The sequence below is a fragment of the Vidua macroura genome, chromosome 9 (genome assembly GCF_024509145.1).
Source record: "Vidua macroura isolate BioBank_ID:100142 chromosome 9, ASM2450914v1, whole genome shotgun sequence".
NCBI lineage: Eukaryota > Metazoa > Chordata > Aves > Passeriformes > Viduidae > Vidua > Vidua macroura.
This window is the reverse complement of record NC_071579.1, coordinates 2,435,341-2,461,918: the sequence shown is the minus strand read 5'-3', so window position 1 is coordinate 2,461,918 and position 26,578 is coordinate 2,435,341. Positions and strand designations below refer to the sequence as shown.

The 26,578-nt window shown below is 49.6% G+C and overlaps 1 protein-coding gene and 1 long non-coding RNA gene across 6 annotated transcripts in view; one reads left to right on the top strand and one right to left on the bottom strand.

Moving 5' to 3' along the window:
• Positions 1-6,021: 6,021 nt before the first annotated feature.
• LOC128811579 (uncharacterized) lies at positions 6,022-8,401 on the bottom strand. 3 transcript variants are annotated; one of them, XR_008438391.1, is made up of 3 exons: positions 8,338-8,401; positions 6,522-6,666; positions 6,022-6,304 (listed from the first exon to the last, which is right to left on the bottom strand). It is a non-coding gene; the product is annotated as an uncharacterized LOC128811579 (long non-coding RNA). The 3 variants fall into 3 exon arrangements; XR_008438390.1 differs by lacking the exon at positions 8,338-8,401 and adding an exon at positions 7,298-7,366; XR_008438389.1 differs by lacking the exon at positions 8,338-8,401 and adding an exon at positions 6,768-7,239.
• PBX1 (PBX homeobox 1) overlaps positions 7,394-26,578 on the top strand; it is a 129,859-nt gene continuing 110,674 nt past the window's right edge. For all 3 annotated transcript variants that reach the window (XR_008438388.1, XM_053985303.1, XM_053985304.1), the window contains exons 1-2: positions 7,394-8,363; positions 10,892-10,965. Coding sequence is in view for 2 of the 3 variants with exons in the window: in XM_053985303.1 (XP_053841278.1) it covers positions 8,173-8,363; positions 10,892-10,965 (265 nt within the window). In the remaining variant the exon portion in view is untranslated. The remainder of the gene's footprint in view (positions 8,364-10,891; positions 10,966-26,578) is intronic.

The following is a 26,578-nucleotide window of genomic DNA, read 5'->3' as shown; positions in this document are numbered from 1 at the left end:
CCTGGGGAGAAAGTACAGGACACTTGGGGTGAGCACATGGCCCTTTGCTGCTTTTGCACCTGCTGCTCAGCCCTGGGATGGCCACAGGTCAGGCGTGTCAGCTGTGAGAGGGACTGATGACCTTTGCCTGTCTCATGGCAGGTTGCATCTCCCAGCACACTGCTCCCATTTCTCTCCTCCCATCCAGCTCCTGGAAGCCTGGTACTGCCTGTTCCACGGAAACAGCGGGGACCTGAGATGGCTCTTCCCCTCCCTGTTCCTCCTTGGACACTGTCTTTCTCTCTGTCCTGATTATTGTATTGCTCCAGACCCAGACTATCCAACCAGGGAAAGAACATTTAGCTGGGAGAAGGGGCTGGACAGCCTGGAACAAAGAAGTTGTTTCAACTCTTTTATTTGAGGCCAGAGCAATGTGAGCCAAGTTCCCAGCTTGGACCTTGAAATCCAGGTCTTCTGTGAGTTAAATTGGGACTTCTAAAAATTAGAAGTCAGTTAAATTGGTGCTGCTTCCAATGAGATTTATTAATTTACATCCTTTGAGGACCTTCCCCAGTATGAGACTGGGGGAATAGCAGCATGTTAGAGTTGCCAGTAGCTTTTTGATTGTTACATGTCCTTTTGTCTTCCCCACTGCCAGAACCTCAATGCCACCTTTGTTTTCTCAGCCCTCTGTCCCCATCCCTTGGACACCTTGGCTTTTGTGCTTGCTAAATTGAGGCTGGGAAGGCTGAAGCTGCTGCTAAATAGGCCAGTGTGGGAGTCTGAAGGCTCATTCCAGAGCAGTGTCCAACAGCTCCACCTCCTTTGGTTCAACAGGACCTCCTTCCAAAGCCGCAATCCCAATGAACTTGCCTTTCCATTCGCAGAGCTGTGGCTTTCCCTGCCCAGCAGGTGCTGAGCTGATGGGGCTGCTGTGCCACTCCTGGAACGTGGGTCTGGGTGGCTTTGGGCTCACTGCAAGATGTGAACAGTGTTTGCTCTGCAGGCTTTGCTCAGCTTCAGAGGCGGTGACAACCTGTCCCTTTCTGGCTTCCCCTCTGGAGAACAGTGCCTAGGAAGGGCAAGCTGCTCCCCCAGCCCAGCTTCCAGCTCCACATGTCCCACAGTAACCAGGTGCTGCTGGAGTGTACGTGTGTCCTTATCAAACAAGCAGCCTTTGATAGTTTCTCTTTCTTCCGGGCTTAACCTGCCTAAGTCTTTTTGGGGTGAGATACTATATGCGACTTGACAGCAATTCGAGGTGAGATTTTTTCCTCCTGGGAAAGCATGGCAAGAAATTAAGCTTTGCAGGTTTTCTGCCCAGTCAACCAAGCAAAGAAAAGTCCTTGGTGAACTTGGGTTGGGTCTAGGGACAGGAGAGCTACTACTGTGATTTGTGGTTATTCTCTCTGCAGCACTGCCTCCGTAGTCACAAGTGAGAGGCAAGTGGTTTTGACACCTCTTTATGACCTGGGAGCCACAGGGAAGTAGTGGTGACTTGTGTTCTGGAAAGACAAGGTCACTGATGAGGGTGGTGCAAGCAGCTTTGGTTCATCTGACCATGCTAGAATCCAAATATTTTCAATTCATGGGAATTAAAGTGAACATCCTACTTTTAAGTTGCCGGGTATTCAAAAGTGGGTGCTTCCCAAGGTGGTGTGCAGTACAGGGATATTGCAGGGAAAGCTGTTGATAAAAACAATAGTGAAAATGGATGTCTGGTTTGAAGCCTATCTGTCCTACAACCTTCAGGGCCTGCCAGGGGACGTGTTTCCTGGGCTGTGAAAAACCAATATGGGACACAATCATATATCAGTGATTATATCGATCACTGTCTCAGACCCGTTCAGTCCCAAGGACACCAGCACCTTTTGGAGGAGGTGTCGCTCCTGCTCTGGGAGCCTGGGGAGGGTGTGGAATGCGTGGCAGTGCTGGTGTGCGAGGGGAGGTGACTCTCCTTTAGGGGATGCTGGGTCCATACTCAAACCAATTAGTAGAATGGAGCTGAGCAAAGTACAAGAGGGACCTGACTGATAATAAGGAAAACGCTCAAATATGGGAAGTTGGGGAAGAAGCCAAATGAAAATGAAATGAAAGGCTAAGGTCCAACTACAGCAGTTGTGCAAAAAGGATGGGACAGCTGATAATAGGAAAGCCTGCAGGAACAACGGGTCAGCCCCCAGGAGAGAGGCTGAAGGAGTCTGTGAACAAGCCAAGCAGGGGCGGGGGGAGGTTTATGGAAAAGCGTTTCAGCAAATTGGAGCTGTTGGCTTGCTTACCACCACGGAGACCTGCGTCTCTCACTGTGACCTCTTTGCTCAGTTCTTTGTGCTGATGGCCAGCTAGAGAAGAGCATGGGATAGTAGGGCCATGACTCAGGGAGCAGCAAGGGGCTCTTTGGTAGGCCTTTGACTGGGAGGACACTTCTCACCAACTGTGGTGCTGCAGATGGGCCAAAGGTGTTGGTTCTATCCCTCAGCTCAGGGCTGGTGAGAACTGTCTTCGGGGACAGCCTCAGACCCCCCTTTTATGAAGGTGATACCAGAAACCTGTGGCTGAGCCTCTTCAAAGGCAACCTCTCTTAGTCTGGGAAACCCATGGAAAACTCAGGAGAGGAAAACCAACTTCTGACTGCAGATGAACTCCATAAAGGCCATTTGAAAAGAGATGATGGTGTGGTGGAAAATATATTCCAAAAACCACAAGTCTGCATCTGAGATGCAAAGGAAGTCATTCTGGTTAGCTCTGGTTCACATGAGGCGGCAGGGATTTCTTTCACAGACACTGTGCCCAAGGCAATTCCATGAGACCTTGGAGTGAGAACCTTGGCTCTTGCTGGTGGTTCCCTGAGGCAAGGCCCTTCTTTCTCTTGGCTCTCCATGTCCCTGTCTGTACAAGAAGTCTGGGGATAAACCTTCTCATTAAATCATCTGAAAACGGGCTTCCCACAAAAGAGAACCCATCCCAATGGTGGTGAAGAGGTCTGGAGGTCTCATTAGGAGGCTTGACTTGTGGGAGCTCCTGGAGAAGCTGTGGAATACAGTCATGTGTTCATACCACTAATGTGGCTTTTTTCTCTTTTTTTAAGCTCTGCACAAATGTGAGGCTCTCTGGATAAAAGTGAATTTAACAGCTATTTGTATCCTTTGAGGAACATCAGTACTGGTTGAAAGAGGGTAAAAAGAGCTTTTTTTGTTGAGTCTGGAATGGACCTGCTTTTATTGGAGGACTCTATGACTGCTTTTGTTGCTATTTCCACTGACAGCTTTTACCTGACTTGTTTTCAAAATCCTTCTTGGAGGTTTTTTTTTTTTTCTGTCTTGAAAAACTGCATTTCCTTGCTGAAATTCAAGTTTGGGGTCTGGAAAAATGTCCAAAATTATTTTGCAGATGGTTTGCTGTGATATAGAAGTCCCAGAAATAGGACATTTTGTGGGGGAAGTCACCTGTTTATTTCCAGGAGGGTAGACAATTTATTTTAAACAATGCCATTTTCTTTTCAATTATAGACGTTTTTGTGGAAAAAAATTGCAGCAGTGTCTAAGAAGGAGCACGTGACCACAATTAAAGGATATGCTGTGCTGTATCAGAAGGTAGTATTTAAACCAGGGAAAGTCTGAATATTGGCTATAACTCATTGTAATTATACCATCTATTTCAAACATGTAAATATGTTTGGTAGCACTTACATGTTTATGTCAGCTATTGGGAAAAGATGTTTTTCTTTTTGGTAAACTTCTGGTGGTAGGAATTTTGTTACTTGTATTTGAATAAGTAACAAACAATTTATATACCACAAATTTTTGTGTGAATAGAATTTGTTCCCCTCTCTTGTGGTTTTAGGATTTTGCCTGTGGTCAGTTTATTTATGATAATTTCATGAATAGATAATATTAATAAGCAATGTATTAATTAAGACATGTATTTCTTTATAGAACAGACCATGACCATGGCAGAGTTGGTGTGACACACGGGTTGAAGGTGAGGCTGGGAATGGAATGAGTGGGAATATATTTCTGGCTCTTCCCGTCTTTACTGGGATCAGTGGTATTTAGCTCATTTTGAAAGGGCTTTGAGATCCCCACATTGAGATCCCTCCAGAAGACCTAAAGTCTAACACACAAACCCTGCAAAAACCTGAAGGCTGATTTAACCTGGCACCTGGAGTGAAGCCGTGTCTCTGCTCAAACTGATGAGAAAACTCCCTTTGCTTCTGGGGACTGGGATCCTTCGCCAGGGGAAATCATTCTGAGCCTATTTCCCGTCCCTGTGACATTTTCTGTCTTATCAAAAGCCAGAGGAGTAAGGAAGAAGGTTAATGACTAAATTGACAAATAAACAATCAGTTCAAAGCAACAAGACATTTCCAGGAAATTTTAGAATTTCCTCTGGAAACCAGTTAGGAATGTAAACACTGCCACACTTCAATATAAAGGGGACCATCTATAGAAAACTCATTGTGTTACAGGGACTATTTCTGGGATACGGAAAGGGTTTTGGGTTTTCCATGGAAAATTTTCTTTTAGAGGAAAATTGCAGAAGAGAAAAAAATTAATTTGGTCATGGTGAACGAAGAAGGGCATGGCCAAAGCAGTGTCTTAGGTAGAGCCCCTCTGATGGTGTGAGGTATGATCTGCGCTCTGGCTGGCTCTGGGAGGTCAGGTTTGGGGCAGCAAAGCAAAGGAGTCTCTCTTCAGCAAAAAGGAAATGTTTAAGGAGTCCCAGGCCAGGAAATTGCTTCTCATCCCGGTGGCTTCATGAGTGTTGAGCGATGGTGACAGTGGGATGCTTCCCTCACGCTCGGGAAATGAGAGAGTGTGTTTGGCCTTCATTTCCAAGGGCTCCACTTTGCCACAGTAATGGTGCATTAGCAACAGCTTGATTTTCATTTAATAAATAATAGGAATTGCGCTGTGATGCGGCCAAGATTTTAAACAAGAGGCTCCCATAAACATTTTCTGCAGGAATCTGTGATAAACCAAAGATAGCGTTCGACGTGCGCGGGGGGAGTGGGGACGCCAGACTTGGACGCTGTCCATCTGCTACGCCATTGAAACAAAACCACTTTATAATAACCACAGAGGAGAGGAAGCGAGGCAGCTTGGCACATACACTTACACTATGTGTGGTGGAAATGTTTATTCTTTATTTCAGAAAGATTTAGTGGGTGTAGAGATAATAGAGCATAGTGCTCACTTGTGTCTTGGGGAAGGAGGGGTGATGGTGTTTGGGTTTTAAGGGAGTCCAGTGTCGGCTCCCATGGGGAATATTTTTGGTAATACCTATTGCAATCTCATGCACTTGGAAGGCAGGAGGAGACAGAGGAATGAAATGTGCTTTTCAGGAGAGGTGTTGTAAAGGCCCCAGGATTAGTTATCTCTGACAGGAAGGATTTTACAGACTCCAGCAGAGGCAGAATCCTGGCCATTTCTGCACTGGCACGTAGATCCTCCAAGGTCCTGTGCTGGGATGCTTCCCTTGGAGCAGCTTGGAGGGTCTCCTTGCTCCTGCTTTCTCCAGCCTGATGTGCTGAGGCATCACACTGTGACACAGAAAACAGGGAAGGATCTTCAAAACAAGAGTCAGGAGGGTCAACAGGCCACTGCATCCTACAGTCCCCAACGTCACTGTCATGGTGCTGCCTTTCCCGCTGTGCACGCTCAGCTCTGCTGCACTGCCTGTCCTTGGAACCACTCAAAGTCAAACCCAAAAGACCCTAGGCTGACCTGTGGGGGTAGGAGAGTCCCTGCCAGGGTTTGAGACAGCAAACGTCTAGACTTGGTATGTGAGCAAGCAAGTGAAGGAATGACTAAGTGTCTGAAAGTTTGGGCCTTTGGAGAGGAGTCCCTTGGCTCTTCGTTTCTTGGATACAGTTCTGCTTCCTGTGGAGCCATGGAGATGATAATATATTTTCTCCTTTTTTTTTTTTTTTTCCTTTTACAGAAAAGTAAAAAACATACAGATACGTCTTGGGCGAGAAAGCAGAAACCTTTGAAAAATTTTGGCAAATCAAGACACATGAAGAATGTGTTGAGTGAAACATTTCAGAGCGACAAAAATCAAAACATCTCACTGCGCCTTCAACCGCTTTAAAACATTTTAATGGTTCGAAAGGAAATTTCAAAATGAAAAGTCGTGTTTTGCTTAAAACACTAGAAAGTGTTTCATTAAAAAGGAAGAGTGGAAGCAAAACAATTGCCTTATATGTTTCTTTTTTCTCCAATGAACCTGATGGGTCTTTCCCCAGCCAATGGTGATGTCAGGAACTGGGACTAGACACATCTTCCATTGTGTTACGAGGTGCCTGGAGCTGGCATCCTTGGATCTGAGAAAGGGACAACCTCATGAAGCCATTTGCCATGCAAGAAATTCTTGAATCGCCGTAACTGTTTTATTTATTCACTTTTAAATGCAAATTTGCAGGCCAGCCCAGTCCAGGGCCATGCTTGCTGATCAGCTGATGCCTACAGAGATCTTTCCAGAGACAGGACAGACTCACATGCTAGGGAATGAAGAAAGGGGCTGAGGAAGTCCTTCCTCACCAGAGTGCTGTGACATGTAGGTTGGAATGGTGGTCTTGGTGGCTTTGGGATCTCTGCTGGCTGTTGCTGTGCTGTTTGGGCAGTTGAGAGGCCATCAAGTGTGGGATGTGGCACTGCTGATCTGCGTAATGTGCTTGGACAGGCTCTGCACCGGCAAAGAGAAAGCAGAGAATCACTGAAGCAGTCCTAAATTGGAAGGGACCACAGTGGGTCATCCAGTCCAAGGTTTAGAGAGAGAAACTGCACCATGAAGATGCGCTGGTGGCTGAGATGAAAGGATCTCCCTGGGCGCTACAGGGCCAGGGAACCTCCCTCATTCCTGGGAGATTTGGGGACAGCGTGGGGAGTCAGAGCCAGCTGGATGGCAGAGGGAGGCACAGAGACTGCCTGGGGGGCACGAGGGGACCGAGGGGATGGGGAAGGCCGACAGCAGGGGAGGAAGGCTAGGGGGAGGTGGGATGGCTGGCTAAGGAGAGGTAGGGAAGGAGAGGCTGAGAGGAGATGGAGAAGGCTGAGGGGAGGCAGAACGGCTGAGGGTAGGTGGGGGGCAGAGGGGAGCCGGAGCAGCAGCCGGGGGGCCGCGGTGCTCCCGAGGCGAGGCGGAAAGGCTGAGGCACCGCTCGGAGGGGCGGGGAGTGCGGGCCGGGGCCCGGGCGGGGGGTGAGAGCCGGCGGGGGCCCCGCATCCCCGGCCCGGGCTGCCCCCTCCCCCTGCGGGGCCGCGCTCGGCCGGGCTCGGTCGCTTTAAGGCGCGGGCGGGGCGCGGCCCCGTCCCACCTCTGAACCCGGAGATTGACGGGCGGGCGCGCAGGGGGCGGCGCGGCCCGCGGGCCGTCCCTCTCGCCGCCGCCGCCGCCAATGGGGCCGGGGGGGCGGGCGGCGCCGCTGCCCCTTCCTCCCCCCGCCCCCGGGCTCCTCCGTGCCAGTTTGAGGAGTCCGGAGCCGAACAAAAGCAGGCGGCGAGGGCCGGAGCGGTGCGCGCAGGCCCGGCGCGGGGGGGGCCCAGCCAGCCCCGAACGCGGCCCCAGGGTGGGGGAAAGTTTGGAGCCCTCCCCCGGTGCGCGGGGGCTCCGCCGCGCTCCGGCCGCGGTAGCTCCGGCGCTGCCATCGCGGGCGGCCGCCCTGCCGCGGCCACCGCTGCCGCCGTCGCCTCCTCGTCCCCGGGCGCAGCCCCTGCCCCCCGGCCCGCCCGCTGCCTCCCCGGCGCGGGGCTGAGCTGCCCTGCTTTTGGAGTCGCCGCCGTTTCCCCTCCCTTCCCCGGAACCCCCCCCCTTTCCCTCCCTCCTCCTTCCCTCCCTCCCTCCTCTCTCCTCCCTCCTCCTCCTCCTCCTCCTCCTCCAGCAGCCAAAGGGATTTTTTCCCCTTTCTTTTTTCTCTCTCTTTTTTTTTTTTTCCTCCCCCCCCCCCCCCCCTTTCATTTTTCTCCTCCTCCTCTTCCTCCCCGCCGCGGAGCCGGGCGCCAGCGTGAAGGATAAATAAAAAGCGAAGAGGAAGAGGCTGGGGAGGAGGAGGAGGAGGAAGAAGGGGGGGGAGGAAAGAAGAAGAAGAAAGCGAGCAAGAAAAGAAAGCGAGGAGCCAGGCGGCCAGCCCAGCCGCGCCGCTCCCGGCAGCCAGGGCAGGAGGCGGCGGCGGAGCGGGGCCGGCGGCCGGCGATGGATGACCAGCCGCGGCTGATGCACACGCACAGCGGGGTGGGGATGCCGGGGCACCCGGGCCTGTCCCAGCACATGCAGGATGGACCAGGCGGGGCGGAGGGGGAGGCAGGCAGGAAGCAGGACATCGGAGACATCTTACAGCAGATCATGACCATCACGGACCAGAGTTTGGACGAGGCGCAGGCCAGGTGAGAGCGGCGGGGAGCGGGGCGGGGGGGGGGGCAGGTGCCGGGAAGTTTCCCCCGCGCCCCGGCCCGGCCTTTGTTGTCCGGCGGGGGGAGCGCGCCCGGCCGCGGTCACATCGGGGGACGGGGGTCCTGCTGCTCCTGCTGCGGAGAAATGTGGCGAGGAAGGAAGGCGAAAAGAAAGGGCACCGGTTAATACCCCCCACACCCTTCCCTCATTTTATTATTTCCCATCTTTCTCCTACCTCCCAACTTCGGGGCGGTTTCGAGGGGTCGCCGCGCCCGCAGCCTCCTCCTCCCTCCATCCACAAACTGGGCCTGCCTTTTCCCAGCCTTTTCGGGGTGGGGGGTTTAACTGCGGAGGGCGGTCGTGGTTGTGGCTCCGCTCCGGGCTCTTCCGAAAGGGCCACGAAGTGCTGCCCCGCTTTTAGGGCTGCTAGTAATGTTCTTTCTTAGGCCCTTGTAGTGGTGTTATTTTTTCAGCGCTTTTCTGCGCTTTGAAGATGCTCGTAGAAGCTTTGCCTTTTTTATTTTCCTTTTTTTTTCCCCTCTTAATTGCAGATGTATTTGAAAAGGAAAAAAAAAATAAGGCTGTAAGAGCCGGTGTCTGAATTGCCCTGAGCTTCGGGGAGCGCAAACCTAATGCGCACCTTCAAAGGCACTACCAAAAGTTCAGGGAGGGAAGGGGAAAAAAGCCTCAAATGAAGGAATTAGAACAAAAAAGTTGCCCTGAATTGCCTGGGTTACACTTGATATTTCTTCTGGGCTGCAAAGCTGCTTGGTGTGTTGTCCTTCCTCCTGATATCTATGCCCCGAGTTGAAGCAGATTGCTAGAATACATTGTTCCTGGAAGAACGCACCACACAGCCCCCAAAACTCGCTTAAGAACTTGCAGAAGGATAAAAGTACCCCAAACCTCAGCTTCCATCCTCCCTGCCTCCACAGCTTCTCTGGAGCTCCCGCTTACCATAAAGGCTCGTTGTAGGGTTGATCTTACTCATTTTCTTATGTTCTTGCAGGGGCAGAGTAGCTGTGAGGAGGAGGAGGAAATCATTCACTTTCTCCCCGGCCAGACCCGGGGCAGTGAGGGGCTCTTCCTTTGGAAAGTTGCAGGAATCGTGTGTGTTCCTGCCTGGATAATTTAGTGTAGTTAATCAAATCAATAAAACCAAAGCAGAACAGAGCTAGGAGAAAGCTTTATGGGTTTTCCTTGCTGGTCTATTTCAGCTGCTTCCTCACAGTGCTTCTTTTTTTTTTTTTTTAAATTATTATTATTTTTAATTCTGAGCTGGCAAACACGCTGTATTTATCAATAACATTTGGCATTGTATTTCCTCCTTCCGTCCTACTATTGCACGCTTGTTTTGCTGCCTCTCTTTTTTTTGTTGTTGTTTGTTGGTTTTTTCTTCTTTTTTTTTTTTTTTTTTTAATTAAGTTTTTGGAAGATGCAAAGTGCCAGCATTATTTGTAAGAGGGCCCTTACAGCATATGTATGTGATTTGCGTATACCCAAATGTCTGCGCCCATCTGGGTGTGCTGATAAGGGAACGCTGTGGTTCTGCAAGGGTATATACCTTTGAGAGACTTCATCAGATGTATAAATCTTTTTAACATGTTGTGGGTGGTGGGGTAAGTAGTGTGAATGTTTGCCAGATGTTCACATCATCTTTTGCGTGTAATTTTGGTTGGTAAACAGAAATCCCCGTAACTGGCTCCGGATAGCAACAGCCCTGTGTGCAACTGAACCCTTGGCTAAATCACCCTGTGGCTCAAGAGAAAAAAATTAAATCACGCTGTTTCTTTGCCTCAGCGGGCGCGTGGTGGGTTTTAAAAGCAGCCAATTAAAGCGCCCCCTCCCCAAAGTCTCTCCTCAAAACCCACAGGAGAACGGTCAGCTCTGGAATAACAGCAGCCGAAAGGAGCAGCGTTGAATAGCGTTCCCTCCCCTTCCCAGAAGCAGCCGGCTGTGATTTTTTAATGTGTTTACTGTCCCAATTGTAAAGAATTAAATTTTAACACCTGCAAATAAGCTGGATGTAAGTAGCATGGAGGCTGAGGAATGGGGTTCTCTCTCCATGTGTCTTTCTGTGCTCCACGTTGGGCACTGAAATTCCCTGAATTGACAGCTCTAAGTAGGGGATGTTTCCAGCACTGGGGCAAGGAGGAGTTTATTTCCCCTCTGCCTCACAAATAAAGCACATGGCCTGGTGTAATACTGGAGGTGGGGGACGGGGAGAGCCCAGTGCTGTGTCTGTGTTGAGCGAGACAGTTGATCCGAGCTTGGCTCCCAAAAGCTGCTGGCTCTGCCGTGGAGCATCGCCTGCCTCGCACCGGCCGTGGAGCTGCTCGGTGGCCAAGGCGCTTTTCATTCCTAAACTGGTGACATTCATCTCCCCTGCCTTGGGTAGGTGGCTGTTTGCAGCACTGGGGGCTCAAAGCTGCCCTCCCTGCACCAGCCAGCATGAATTTGGAAAGTTGTTCCTCATGGTGACATCCTGAGCTCACCCTCCCCTCTCTTCTTTTCTCTCCAGGAAACATGCTTTAAACTGCCACAGGATGAAGCCGGCGCTTTTTAATGTCTTGTGTGAAATCAAAGAAAAAACAGGTAGGAAATCGATGCTGTTGGTTCTGTATTGTTTTTGTTCTCTGGGGATTTTATTCCCCAAGTTTGTCAACCCCACCCCCATGCAGCAGTATTTAAGCGGGGAGAAATAACTCGTTGGTATTTAGTGCTTCTGGCAGTGGACTTGCATGATGTGGTTTGTGTCTAGAAGAGAAAATATCGTGGTTTAATTTCTATTGTATAGCCTTTCTTTATTTATTGCTTTTTCTGGGGAGAAAAAAAATCAACCCCCTTGCAATTTCTGTCTTGCTCTAGTTTCTTCTTTAAGACATGGCACTACTTAAAAAACAAAATCTGAATGCAGAGTGGATGTGTGGGAAATAATCCCAACAAAATGAAACTGTGCAGTTTTATTACCATTAGTATTCAGGTAAACACAAAGGTTTCTTACTTTTTTTTTTTTAAGAAAGAGTTAAAATGCTCTTGTCTGCCAATCATCCAGGCTAGCTCATGTAAGAGCGAGTTGTCAGTTGCCTTTAGTGAAAGCAATATATTAGATTGTTAGTTACTTTAGGGTACTGTTGTTTTATGGCATGGGGTGTTCTCAGGCTTCTTTAGAAGCTAATGGCATGAGAGCGTTGGTTCTGCTGTTTCCCACTTTCCAGACCTCCTACCATGTACTAACACACTTATAACACATCCCAGGGGGGCATTTAAATTTTAAAAGCAACAATTAAAAAATAGCAGTCATCAATCAAGGGTGATCTTAAACAACAGATGCTCAGGGAAGGACATTTAGCAACATGCACCACTTATTTATGTATTTGTTGGTGTCTCTCTCTTTTTTTTTTTTTTTTTTTTTAATATAAATTAAAAAAAAAAAGATAGTGGGGGGAATGATGGAAATTTGGGGGATGGTTCATCTCTCCTGTTGGCTTTCTGAGCTGACCAGAGTTGATCTGTGGGCTTTCCCATGCCGCCGTAGCTGCCTTGTTTTAGCATGCTGCAAAGTACTTGACTTTTCCCCCCCTTCCCCCCTCTTTACAACAAGGACTGAAACAGTCAATAATTCATATCTAAGCCATATAAGCAAGGGCATGACATGAATGAAAGTGACAATAAATATGATTGCACACCCAGTTGATATACATTGATAGTTACACATAAAAGGGGAGCAGCTTTCAGAAACCTGAACTGGGTCTTATTTTTTTTTTTTTCCGTTCTTAAATATATATATATATATATATCTAAAACCTCCCAGCATGAGCAGCTGATTGAAAATACAATTACTTGACTCTTGCAATATATATAAAATGACTAAGAGGGCCCTTTGTTAAGCGTTGTTTGTGCAGTGTGTAGCCCAGACAAAGCACCTACCGATGGCATTCGGCTCTCTGGAGTCCTCCCGGCTGCGGGGCCGCCTCTGACCTTCCCGACGAGTCCTTCCCTACAGACTTCCCATAATAACCAGCAGTGGGTTTGCTATGGGGACCTCCAAACTCTTCTTATGCTGTAACGTGAGAGAGCCTACGTAGAGAGAAAGGTTCAGGATTTTATAGTGTTCCTCTACGTGCCTCCACAAAAATGGGAGCCCCCGAGTTTCTTTCCCTCTTCTCTCTTTCTCCTTTAATTTTGTGCGAGCCAAGGAACCTTGCCTGTCTCTTCTCTAAGTGTGTTTGATGCTGTATTTAATGCTCCATACGTTGCCTGTGCAGGAACACTTTCTGGCAGAGTAGCTGTTCAATCCCAGCTCAGCTTCGCTATCAGCGCAGTGGCAAAGTTAGGGAACAAGGAATCTGCTTAGGGACCAAACTTGGTGGGGAAAGCCAGGTGAGCTCAGGGATGCTGTGAGGTCCCAGTGAGCTGAGGAGGGATGAGGAACTGTGCATAGCCACAGTGACAGAGTGTGATAATTCCTGTCTGCTAAGGAAAATGGAAAGAGGTGGTATAGGGCGAAGCATGCTGCTAGAAATAAGGATATTCAGGTGTGAACTGGGGCTGGTTTACATTTTTATAAATGCTGTTTGTTGGTGTTGTGCCTGGATTACTTGGCTTACGGGGCTGTGCTGTGGAGGTCTCCAAAGAGGTTGACTCGAGATGGCCTTTGGAGCGTTGTTTATCTACCCTTGGATATGTTTGCGGTGAATTCTTTCACTTTGCAAATTCAAAGACCTCCTCCCCTCTCCCCCCCATCTGCTTCCCCAAAAGTCACACTTCATAAGAAAGCAAACAGCCAGATGGTTTCGGTTTATTTTTATTATTTTTTTTTTAATTATTGCATTGCGGGCCCAATGCTAGGAGGAAGTTTGCCTTGTTTTTTCTGGGGCCGAGGGTACCGCCTGCGTCTGTTTGCTTACCCCTTCCTTGCGGGCAGCGGCGTGAAAGTTGAGCCAACTTCTCGCTTCCCACTTTCCATTTAGCTTCCCAGATTTTTGCATGTGCGGCGTTTGAAATCCTGGTGATTGTTTGTGGTCACTGGTGGGTGTTTGAAAGTGCGTGCGTACATCTTCCCCCCGGCGTTATGATGTGCAGAAATGTGCGTTCGGTTACCCCGCTGCCTGATTTAAGTGACTCCAGAGCCTTACAGAGACTTTACCACCATCTCTCGCAACATTATGGCTACTATTTCATCGCGTTAACCTTGTCTTGAGCAAACCCAAAGTGTCCATAAAGTTCTTAGAAAAATAGGTCATCTCTGCTGGCCAAAGAGTCGCCTTTTGCATTTGGACTCTTCGGTTATTTTCAAGTATTTATTTTCACTTTTAAAAATTACAATGATAAAAAAAAAAGCTCAGGGGATTGCCTTTTGTCTGCAAACCTGGGGATTGGTACTTCTGGGATGATGTCTGTTTACAAGTAATAAAAGTTGAGAGGTCTGATCCAGGCCAGGAGTGTGTAGGGGAGGAAAAAAATTGCTGCTTGAATATACATCGAAGTTGTCGGCGTTCATTTGGTGTGTTTTCACTTGCTGTTGGTCGCTTTGTTGCGAGGGAAGGGGCAGGACTGCCTTCAAATGGCTGGCTGGCTGGCTTTTTGGAATAATAATTATGGAAATGGGGAGGCATTGTTGTCCTAAATACAATTGATTCCTCCATCAATAGGGATTGAAATCGGAAATTGCATTCCTGATTTATAAAAAGTTTGAAGGCTGAGGTAGGGGCTCTATCTTTATGGCTATTTTTTTTTCTCCCTTGTTTTTTTTCCCCTCTCTCTTGGTATGTTTTTTTTTTTAAGCTGTTCTCTGCATGAGCAGAATAGCTAAGCAGAAGAATCAGGCAAGGCGTACGCAGACGTGGGGTCCTTGGATGGCAAACTGGAAAATATCTGCTGTCAAAATGCAGCAGCATCTATTTCAGCTGTGAGCCTTTCCCAACTCCCATCTTGTTCGGCGGGGACCGGTGGGGAGAGGCTGAGCACAGGATATATGACCATTTAATCTGATTCCTCCTCCTTAAGAGCCTTTCCCATCGTTTCACTTTCCCTGCTCATTTGGGGGAGGTGAGGGCACCGGGCAAATTCTACTTCTTAAGAAGACCCTGACTTTGCATTTGAAATCCCACAATTTTTATTTTCTTACCTTCTTCTCCCTCCTGTATGGAAGGAATTCAGGACTAAAAGAAAAATGTACATAGCACCAATGGGGGGATTTACAAAGTGGAATATTTATAGACAGCACTGATTAGCTGTGTAATTGTTGTTGAATAATGGGTTTGTTGTCTTTTTTTTTTTTTTTAATTTTAGAACATAATAGCTATATAAGGTGCCTCTTAGCTACCTTTCCCTGTGCATTATCTTCACCAAACTTAACTCAAATCAGATCTTTGGAGGAGGTAGGATTTTCCCCCTTCTTCTCTTCCTTAACACCCCTTTGTTCTCTCCAGCTCTGTGTTCAATTAACACCCCCATCGCAGAACTGTAGTCTTTTTTTTTTTTTTTAATGTCTGTTACTGTATTTCACTTCTGACACCTCTCTTATTATTCTTGCCTGCTATTTCTCTTTAATATAGCAATTATGATTTGGGGTTTCTTTTTCTTCCTTCCTCCCTCCCCTCTTTTCCCCATGCTCCCAAGTAAAACCCCACCAGGAGCAGCATGGGGAGAAGAGGGGCAGAGGTGGTGTGTGCAGTGCTGGGATTTTTGGGGTGTGGGGCAGAGCTTTAAGAGGGGTACACTGGCAAGCCCAGTGCCCCTTGGCTCAAGCGTTCCTCCCAGCAGGATGGGGCAGCTTGCTTTCCTTCCCCCCAGCCTTCCCCAGGGTATCAAATCCTGCCCTCCTCCTTATCCTGCGTTTCCACTGAGGAGGTTTCCCAAGGCGCAGGAGAGAGTTCAAAACCCCGATTTGAATTTCAATGCAATTCCTGCACCTAAGGCATCATTCTGCTGCTCGGAAAGAAAGCTCATCAGGAAAGTGCTCAGTCCTCCAGCCCTGCAGGATCTGGGTCCCCGCTCAGCTTGCTCAGCTTTGGGCAGGTCCAGCCCTCATCCTTGCCCTGCTCTCCCTCCTGCCCTTCAAAGGGGAGGAAGCCTTTGCTTTGATATTTGTTATTACTGATTTTTTTTTTTCCTTCCAGTTGAAAGGCTTTGAAGGCAAAAGTGATGTTTCTCTCTCTCCGTGGCAGGCAGTCTGCAGGGTCCCTGGTGTGGCTGCCCTTGGGGGAAGTGAAATATTTTGGGAGAGCAGGGCCTCCAGTCCAATCCACGCTGCCTGAGGAAGCCTTGCTATAACTCGCAGTTAAATTGCTTCCAGAAACCTGATGTCTTCAAGGGAAAGGAGGGGAGGGAATGTGCCAGGGACTGGAAGATAGGGATGGTTTGGTGGACCTTGTCTTGGTGGAAGGCTGAATTAACACAAGAGGAGTGGCTACCTCTGGGACTGACTGGGAGGGAATGGAAACAAGTCATCCTGATGGGAGGTGGGACATATCCCAGTAGGTCCTGGCACCTGGAAGGAGCAGGGTCTTCAGGGCTGGACCTGTCTCTAAAACAAGTCAGTTTTCTGGGCTTTTGTCTTCCAGTATGGTGGTGTCCATCAGGGATCTGCCGGAGGGGCGTGCTTACGGACAGACTTCTCTTTTTTACTTTTAATTTCATATTTTTTTCTTCTCCCCTGGTAGCATGTGGTTGGAGCTCTTTGAATGGAGCCGGCTTAATTAGTTTAATCAAAATTGGCCTCCTGCAATCCTCCAGGGGAGGAGGTGGGAAGAACAGTGTTGCAAGTGGGCTTTTCTTCCCACCTCCTCTCCCTCGGCCCTGCCATGAGAGCAGAGAAACCAGGCCTGGCTCTGGCATAGCATTCCCACTCCTGAGGGCCTCCCCATGATTTGAGGTGTACAGGAGCAAACCTGTTTGCTTTTTATTTCAAGGCTTGTTTTTTGTGGGTGCCTGATGTTGAACAAACTTTGATGTGATTGCAGCAGAGCAGGAAGGTGCTTTTGGAGGATCTGCTGTGTCCTGTTGCTCCCAGCCCTGTCTGTTTTTTCCTGGGAGATGGATGAGCCAACCTTCCAGCTCTTGATCCCCATGTTCCCAGGTTTTCAAACCTTTGCTTGTGCTGGCCTCCCAGGTTTTGGGTAGCTTTGGGTCCAGGGAAGGAGGATTCCTGGAAGAAGCCCACTCTGGGTAATTCCAGCTGACAGCACTGGATGAGGCACAGAGGAGAACAAATCTGCATTCACTATTAATGCATGCTGGAAAAATACCTGTATTAACCAGATGTGGGCATAAACAGCAGCTAACCAGAGCATTCTTTTCCATGAACGTTGGGTGTTTTCTCTGCTACCACGGGTCTCTCTCCAGTCCATCTCCCCTTGCCTCTGCATGATCCTGGCAGCAGTCAGTTTCTGGGTGAGTCCGGGGAAAGAGATCCCGTTATTGGGCCTTGTAGCTCCAAATGAGAAACTCAGAAGATCTTTCAGGCCTAAATTTCTCCTGGGAAAAGTGGTTCAAGTTCCCTTATTTGAGACCTGCAGAGGGATTTCCTCCTTGGAGCACTGAGTGTCTGCAAGCAGAGCTTTTCTAAATGCTCTCAAATGTGAGATTTATTCTTGTTAGCAGGACTCGTGCCGGCCCTGGGTTTGAGGGCAGCGGTTGTAAACAAAACACAGAGAAACTCTGAGACAATTTCATCATGGTTTGTTATTTTTTTTTTTTTCCCCGTCACAAGGAAATTACTGCGTGCAGCAATCCTTGAGGGGAGTAGGGTGGTGGTTTAAACAGAAATGGGTTTGTTTGCAGTGAGATATAGTAAGTCGTGCTGCTGGTGGTGCTTCTGCTGAATCAGAGCTGTGGATTTTGGCAGGGAGAAGGGAGGAAGACAGGATTCCTCATCTGCCTTGGGTTCGGCACCTTATTCCCCAGTTCCTCCTTTAATCTTGGAACTGCTGCCTTCTCTGCTAATGAAGCTCTGCAAAGGGTTTCGTGATCTCTTGGAAATCTGCTGAGAAGCATTTTACTACTACCTTTTTTCCTTCCCATGCTTGGAGTTGGGGTGCTTTGGGAGACAGGAGAGCCTGTCTTATCTGCCCTGTGCACTGCAGGGGTGGTTTGCAGTTGATGCAAAATATGAGGAACCCAATAGCGTGAGTTTTGCCTGAAGATGTGATATTATCTATTTTCCACCTTTTTTATTTGTGATTTTTTTTTTTTTCCCCCTGCTTTGCATTCCCATGGCAGCGAGTTTCTCTGGTAACATGTTTTGCTTTGGGAGTTGCTGTGGGGAAGGTGGGCTGCACAAAACTGACTCCACGGCCCCCAGAGCGGGATGGGGGCCAGGCTCCACACTTTTGGGCTGAGTCTTCAGGCGTTTGGGTGCCATGCAGGGAGACGTGATGCTCCCTTGTGCTGCAGGGATGTGCCCTGTACAGCGCCTAGCACAGGGGGACTCCGTGCTGGGTCAGGGCTTGGAAGGAGGTAATGTGATTTACAGCAATGGATCTGGTTAATAATCTCCAGCAGCTTCTGTATACTCAGGGGCTGCTCGTATTCCCAGCCAGGTGTTTGCAGACCAGATCAATATGGCCCTATTTGCATGGGGCTGTCCGTAATCTAATAAACCAGCCTCAATCTGCATCCTTTGCTTTCCCCAAACATCCGTCGGGTCCCAATCTGGCGAGTGTTCCCCGTGGTGGAGAAGGTGTTTGTGAGCACTGCCTGGCTCCTGGGCTGCCAGCCTGGGCTCACACGTGGCAGCCCAAGGCTGCACCCTCTTGCCAGAGCCCGGGTTGTGCGAGCACCCCAGATTTTTGGGTGTGCTGGGTGCTGCATGGTGCTTTGCAGATGACCACCTCCCCAGTGTGCCCCTGAGGCATCAATATTGGGGGTTTTCTGTGAAATCCACATTGCCATTGGGGAGCATCTGCTGGGAGCTCCCTTGGAATCCAAAACTGATGGTTTTGTGGGCTAGGTGGTTGGCAGCTTCTCCTCAAAACTGCCTCGGAGGTGCTGCATCCCCCGGCAACTTAAATAATCCAGGGTGCTATAGGGATAAATTACAGAAAGCTGTGGCCTGAGGAGGCTGTGGACTGAATACATTAGTGTGTGTTGTCAGGCTGGGCTCAGGAGGGACTCAGGTGATGCTTTCTCCCAGTGCTGGGAAGCGCTTGGCCTGGAATTATTGATTTGCAACTGTGTCAAGGAAAAAAAAAAAAGGAATAATAATATCTCTTGGCCTTGTGTTTGTGAGCTGTGCCCCTGTATGGTGTATGTGTGTATATATATATAATTTTTTTTTTTTTTTTTTTGAGCTGGAACAGAAAGCCACTTCTCCTGGCTCCTTTTTCCTGGTAGGGAAGGCAAGGCAGCCAGAGAATGGGCAGCCCAGTGGAGGGTTTGGCTGCCAGGGAAGCCGTGCCTGCCGAGGAGCAGAGTGCTGCTGGCGATGCTCTGTGTTCTGGGGAGGTCGCCACCACGGATAATAGAAATCCCCTGTGACACCTTGAGGGAGCCGTACATTGTCACTGTCCCCTCCCTTCCCAGCCTTTTATTTATAGGAGCAGCCTTACCCAAAATAGCTTTTTTGCTTGCCCTAAGCTGATGGGCTCTTTCCAGCCCCCCCCACCCTTTTTTTTTTCCCTTAAATCTACTGATAAATGGAAAACCCTCGGAAGAGCCAGTGCTGTGAGGAGCTGCTCTAATCTAAAATGATAACTTTGCCATTTTACTTCAGCCTCGTTGAAAAACGAGCAGAGCTGCCTTTGCAAGTGGGATCAGCCTGCTTAAATGCTGGTGCCTGGATTTTTGTTTCTCGCCCGAGTACAAGCCTGGAAACTCAGTTCATCGTTTCCACGTCCCATTTTTGGTTTCACACAAACTGGCTGGCCTGCTCATCCTCTTCACCAGAAGAGGAAAATCAAGTTTCTCTCCTGGTTGGATAACATTTTCAAATTCCAGGGTGATGTCGATTAGCAGAATTAGCAGTGGCGGGTTACCTGGCAAAAATACCCGTCCAGTTGTGAAGTGTTCCTTGTTGGTTGCTGCTTCTTTCCCAACTCCAGTGGTCCCGATCCCAAATATGTCTCCACAGCATGGGGATTTTTCTCTCTTAACTCAGTGCAGTTGTTTCCTTTTGACATTTGGTATTTACAAGGCTGGAGCCAAACTGAAAGTGAATCTGCCCATAACTCTACTAAATGTGCCTTTCTAATTTCAACATTAATGTTTCAAAACCCAAGCTGCTGGTGGGTGTACCTTTGCTTGTTTACACATATCTATCTTTTTTTTTCTTTTTTTTTTTTCTCCTCGTGCTGTGATTCTCCGGTGGAGCATTAGGAATGATACAATACCTGGAGCTTCTGCATTGATTGGTCTCTGGCTTTCAGCTGTAAATTTGGCTTTTAACCCCTAAGTCTCTAATTTTAAAAGGTTGGAAGTGTTTTAGGTTAGTATTTTTATTTGTTTGGAAGGAGCCTGCTTATATGCAAAATTATTATTGTAATATATGATTCATTGCAATAATATTGCAAGAATTTTCAATAATATGATTGATTGCAATATTGCAATAAATTGCAAAAATATTATTCCAAATACTGCGATAATGTGATGAATTTGCAATACTCTGATTATTGCAAATCTCTAGACAAAAGGCTGGAGATTGCAGTTCACAGGGTAAAAGGAATTAGCTGGAAAGAGTTGCGGCTGTCCATCCTGACTTGATAGCACAGGACGCAGCCCTTCCCCCGGCAGGTTTAGTGTGGAGCTGGTGCTTTCCAGAAGAGCGCTTGCTCATATTTAGGGAAGTTACAGGCAGTGGGACATGCTGCACTGGTTGGAAGTGTGTTTTGAGGGGTTTATGACCCTTGCTTTAAAGGGGTCACCTCTTTATTTCTGATGCAGATTCACGAGGCTTCTGGCTGCAGCGTAGTGCTGTAGAGAGCGAGGAGCCGCTCCCGGAGCGGTTGCATGTTTGGGGGGAGCAGGTGGCAGGAATGGTGTTTTCACCGAATGTATTATTCCCCCGGAAAATCCTGGCTGTTAGATCTGGTCAGCAGATGTGAAGTGTCGATCGGTACCGGCGGTGGGAAGGGACTTGCAATATACTTTGCTAATGGAGAAGAACCCAAGGAGCAATTCCCTGATTTATGCTTTCGGCGATTGTGAAATGAAATCGTCTGAAGCGCTTTGCTCGGCGAGCTCTTAGCAGACCGCTTCTTCCTCCCTACTTCATGCAGATTTTTCCAAAGAGACTGTGTCTTGGCTCTGTTGCTGCATGGACAGAGGTGGCTGGGAGACGTGGACCCCTTAAATGCATCTGGAGGCACAAAGCATCCAGCATGGGGAGCAGGGAGAAAGCAGCGCCCGCTGTAGCTCACTCCAAAGCCCCGGTGCAATTCTGTCCCCAAGTGGCTGAAAAGGTCATTTAGCACAAGAGCGAACGTTTATTTTTTTTCACTCCCTCAAATAGTCAAATTAGCATCCCTCCTCTGCCACAGGAGCTGCTGGAGGGGGCATCCTGAGAAGGATTATAGGTAGGAGCGCCTGGGCCTGGGCTGCTCCTCTCCCGAAGGTCCCTGGCTGCTATTTGCACATCCCAGTGTCTGACTGTGGCTGGCATTTCCCCCGTTTGCTGGAATTTACTTTCTGCCTGGCGAGGGCATTGGGTAACATTTGCACACCTGGGCCGCTTAAGCTGCGTAGGGGCTGGGGGGATGTGTTGGAGAAGGTCAGGGGTCTCTGCTTTCCTTATGGGCAGGAGGGAGCAGGGAGAGCAGCTGCTGGTACTCCAGAGGCAGCAAGCAGGAGGGGGAAAATGGTGTTGTGTAATGTCAGGATACCTGTGCCACCATCTGGACCTGCTCTGATGTTGGGTGGATGCAGGCTTGGCCCAGGCTCTCGAGAGCTCAGACCCTGCTGGGTTTCTTCTTGTGGATGGATGGGTTGGGCAGTGGGTGCCTGGTTGGTTTTATTGTGGTGGAGGGGGCTGTGTTCCCTTTTAGAAAGGATTGCAATGCATGTCTGGCAGATGCACAGCCCGGGGTGGGAGTTTTCCATAGAAATAACTCTTTTGCACTGGGTCTAGAAAGTCATGGGATCCTCACCTGTGGGCTCTTAAGGGTAAGGATGTGCAGCAGCACGATGGCATAGCTGGAGGCTTAGGGAGACTATCCCAGGGGCAGACAGGAATTGTTTACTGTGAAAAACTCACAAGTAGTACAGAAGGAGGTGAGGCAAAGCAGAGGGTGGTGGCAGGGGAAGTCCCTGATCTTTCCATGTGTCCTGAGGCAGTGGCAAATCCACCTGGGTAGAAGGGCAGATTTTTATTTCCCTTTTTCTGGCATTTTTGGTTAGGTCTTACAGGCGTCCTTCTGCACAGGCAGCGTATCCAGTGGTCTGAGAGCCAGGGGCCAGGACAGAAAGTGAAGCCCATGGTGCCACAGTGCTCCAAGACCCCGTTGGGTGCAGCGGGCACGGCTGGTAGAGCGTGCTGGTGCTGCGGGCAAGGGCAGCCAGTGGACCTGCTGCATCATCCTGGGCTGGGATTGGGAAGGGAGCTGTGCAATTAGGAGAGGTCCCTGTGGTTTGTGTTTGAAAGGAGCTCCATTAGGGTAATTTTAAAGCTGCTGTTTAATCAGAAGGCTGTCTGCTAACAGAGGAAAACGCTGGGTGGGTCTGTGCTCGTGCTGCATCCCCTCTTCCTGGTTCCTTTTGCTTTTTTAAAATTGCTTTTGCTTCACCCTTTGGGAATGCTACCCCAGAGGCACCCAGGTGCTCATCAGTACCATTGGGTAGTGCTTTCCAAGGATTTCCTTGGCCTCTTGCCTGTTGTGTGTAGTTGTATCCTGCTGCCTTCCTCTTGCTGCATCTCCTCCCTGTTCACAGGCACCGATGCTGGGTCTGACCCTGGTCAGGGATTGCCCTTGCAGGTTCCTGAGGGAAGCCAGTCCTGAGGGCTCCTAAGAGTCGGCAAGGAGCATGGAGGAGACCTGAATGAAGAACAAATGAGAACCATATAGAGACAAATGGGAATCAGATTTAGGAAGCAGACGAGACAACCCTTTGGTAGGGGCAGGAGCGATGTTTGCTTTAATCAGCCTCCTTGGGTTTCAAGCAATAATAAAGCAGATTTGTTTCCTTTTACCGTCTCTTCCCCAGCCTTTTTCCCTGTTTCGTCTTCCTTGCTCTTCTCAAAACAGCCCTGGATTCAACAGCACCAACATCTCCTTCCCAAGCTCCCACTTTGTGCAAATAGGATTGCTGGCCAATCCAGTCAACATCCTGTCCATTTTTTCCCCTCTTTCTGTCTGGTTCACACTGGTGGGAGCTTACTGCCTTGACACAGGGTACCTCGGCTGAGCTGCTGGGTGCAGGTCCCTCCCACTGCCAGATGAACTTTCTGGACTTTCTGAAGCGAGCAGGGGAACAAACCCTTCCAAAAGGGCTGTGTTTTTCTGTGTGGAGTCGATCTGCCCTGGCACACTCTGCTGTGTGCTTTAGAGGCAGTCCCCAGGGACTGGCCGTGCTTGGAGGAGATCAAAGTTTCTCCATCAGAGGTCTTGGGCAATGCCTCCGAGATGCTTGAGTGACCTCCTCACATGTGCTCCTCTGGGATGTGGTGGTGGCTGCAAGGGAGGACCCTGCGTTCCCAGCCTTCACAGACGGGTTGGTTCCCTGAGAAGTGTGTTGCCTTCCCCTTTTTCTTTCATTTTTCCCTGGTCATTGTCTTGGTGCAGAGCCGGTGGATCTTGGGAGGGCTGGGGCCATGTGTAGCTGTGAGTCAGTGAAGCTGAGCCTTTGATCTGTTCCACTTTCTGGTTCTGGTGGTGAGTTATTACCTTCCCAAACAGAGAGACCAGACTGGAGCTGGGATTAGTGGTTGCTGTGACTGTCTCTGCAGCTCTCCTGTGCTGGGCACCATGGAAGGGATGAGATGTTGCCCACCCTGAAAGGGAATGTGGGCCCTGCCTGCTGCTGTGTGCCTGCTTGGGGAGATCTCATCAGTGCCTTCTGCTGGGCTGCTGTGTTTGCTTTCCAGGTACAGCTTTCTTGTGCAGAACTGTTTTTCTGTTTGCTGGTGTTTAGCTGAGAGACAAGGCATCCGGGGTGATCTCCAGCATGTTCCAGTATATTGCTTTCAAGTGCTCTCCTGGGTTTTGTAACCCACATAGTCTGCCTTATGTAGGACTCCCCATCCTGGAGAGTACATTCACCCAGTCTGCTGGGATTTCCAGGGAAGGCTGATGGTGAGCAGCCTCCAGTAGCTCCCTCAGATTCCCAACTGCTCATGCCTCAGGCAGAGACTTCCAAGGTGGCAGACTGGCTGGTGTTCCCAGCCAGCCCGTGGGGCTGAGAGTCCCCTCTGGTGTTCAGTGGGTGCAGCATGGTGGGGTGGTTTGTCTGGGGTACCTGTCACCCCAGCACTCAGCAGGTCTCTCGTGAGTGCTGCAGAGTTGCCTGTGGAGTTGCAGTCATTTTCCTGCCTGGCTTGGCACATCTTGTGCTGGGGCTCTGCCGATGGATAATCCTCCACGGAGGCTGTGTCCCATCCCAGGGCAGGCACCTTGGCTGCTGGGCAAGAGCCATTCAGGAGAAGGTATGTGACGGTTCTGCTGCCCAGGAGGAGCTGATTTTCCTAATGTCTGCAAGACTACCACGGGGCTTTCCAGTTGCAAACTGGTTTGGCTTAGCCCTGAAGCAAAGGAGCCCAGCGTGCCCTGTGGTGGCTTTTCCAGGTCCCAGAGGTCACCATGAGGGAAATCGCTTCTTCCCCAATGCAGCCTGAGCCTCCTCCCTTGCTCAGAGCAGCAGAAATTGTGGTTGTAAACCTTCACCCTGGTACGTGACTGTGCTGTAGGCACTGTTCTCTCTCAACTCCTCCGGGTGAGTGCCAGGGGAACTCATGGGTGCTTTGGTGCCCTGGCCCTGGCTGCATCCCAAAACTCCCTGCCCTGCACTGTATTTCATCTTCCCATGTTTCCCAGAGAGGTCTGTGTGCAAAATACTTCATGTTGCTGCCAGCAAGCTTCCCTTTACCCGTGCCACGGTGGGGCTTTTAAAAAATTTTTATTTTATTAGGAAATTCCCATTTGGTTGCTTTAAAAAGCAAGCCCTTGTGGCTGGCCCCTGGCCCGCCGCTAACAGATTTGTTTGAGAAAAGGCTGCGTTGGCATCCTGCTTTATTGAACATGCCTCCTGGGAAGGCGGTTTGAATATCCTTCTGTCTCCTCGGAGCAGGGAGCTCTCAGGACTGCCTGCCGCCATGGGGATGGGGAATGCTCTCCTCCCTTTCCCTCCCACCCCTTCCCCTTGTTCAAGCCTCCCTTTTCTTTTTTTTTTCTTCCTTTTTTTTTTTTTTTTGAGGAGAGAGAGCTCTGTGCACGGTGTGTCCCGCTCCATGCGGCTTTTCTCTTTCCCCACGGAGTTCATCCAGAGTTCGTATCCAGACGATGAACAAAGTAGCTCAGACCTTTTCCTGACTCCTCACCCTTTGTCCTCATCACTTAGTGACAGACAGGAATCAAATGCCACAGACAGGCTGACGGGACAGGGCTGTGTGAAAGTCCTTGGAGGAGGAGGAGTGGAGCAGTGCTGCCTAGATGGGGGACTCATGTTTAAACTCATCTCCCCCTCCCTGGGGAAAGACCAGAGCTACTTTTACTTTGAAGGGCAGAGGGGAGGTGCAGTGTTTTATATATATATATATATATATATAATTTTTTTTTTTCTGTCAGAAACCGGATAAATTTTTAGTGACAATAGACATAGGGAAGGAGGACCGGATGGAGTTAGGCTCAGTGTTTAGCACTGGGTGTGCCTCCCGTTGGGAGTAGGGGAAGGAAGGGCTACAGGCCATTATGGATCAGAGGGATGGAGGCTGCTGGCCTGCCTGCATCGCCTCTCTGCCCTAGGGAGCAGCCCTCGGGGAGGAGGGGTGCGTGGTGCTGCAGCCTGACTGTTCCTAAAGGCTGGCTTGATCTTCATTCCTCTGGCTTTGGAGCTCTCCTCTGGGTGCTGGGTGGTACCCCCTGAGGGGGCAGGGAGCTGGGGTTTAGTGTTGGGGACCTCCATGTGTCCAGGCTGGTGTAGCTGGGCGGCTGCCCAGGGTGGGCTTCTCCCTGCTGCCAAATCTGGGGAGGGACCAGACCTGGTGTTCTGGGTGCTCTGGAGACTTGCTTTGGCCTGTCAGGAAGGGAAAGGAGCAATTTAGCCTGTTTGTTTGTTAGCACTTGCCTAACTCATTCAGCTGTCAGGAGTGGGATGACTCCTGATAGGTATTTATCCCTCTTCCAGATGTCCTCCCCAGAGTTCACCTTTTTTTTTTTTTTTTTTTTTTTTTTTTAAATGGAAAATAATGACTAGTCCCAGACAAGGAAAGAGTGGGAGTACCTCATGGCAGAAATTTTGTGGAGGCTTTTATGGAAGCTAGGTTGGCTGTAGCCCAGGTCTGGCAGAGTTTTGGAGGGTAAGACTTTTAAGCATCCAGGGAGAGGAGGTCTCCAAAACCTGTGGTGACCCTTTGTTCAGGGGTGTTCCTCGTGAGGTGCTGTGATCCAGCAGATGTGCTGGTGCAGGGGCCACCCTCTTGTCAGGGAGATGTGAATGCCCCTTACATAAACCAGCTCCATGGTATGAGGCACGAGTGTGTCATTGGGAGGGAGGGGAAACACTGCTGTCAGAAAAGGACTTTGAAAGGACCACTTAGATTTGGTCCTTAAATCCTTGGAAGTGCTGTGGGTGAGAGGAGGTTCTCCTGAGTTCAGTTTGCATGTGGAGAGAGACTGCTCATGGCTTAAATGAGCAAGGTTGACCTTGTCTTCCTGCGTTGGCAGAAGAGAAACAAAGCTGCTCAGCAAGCCCCAGGACTGTATTCCTGTGTTCCCCAGGGAAATGAGGCGACCACCTCCCTGCCCCAAGGCATAGCAGGCCGAGTCTTTATCCCAAGCCTGGCTGCAGCATTCCACATGCCTCTGGCTGCTCTCCTCAAGCCCACACTTGTGGGGGTCATCTTGGAGGCAGCAGGAAGGGGCCAGGGTGGTCCAGGTTTTGCCCTCTTTTGTTTGCTGATGTTGCAGAGCTTGCTGATCTGGGCCCTGGCCAGCTGGGCTGACTCACAGAAATCCTCTCACGAGTCTCCTACACCCTCCATTACCTGATCCGAGTGCTTCCTGGCGTGAAGGGAGCTGTGCATTTGTGCAGCTCGTGTCCGCCGCAGGCTGCTGTGGGC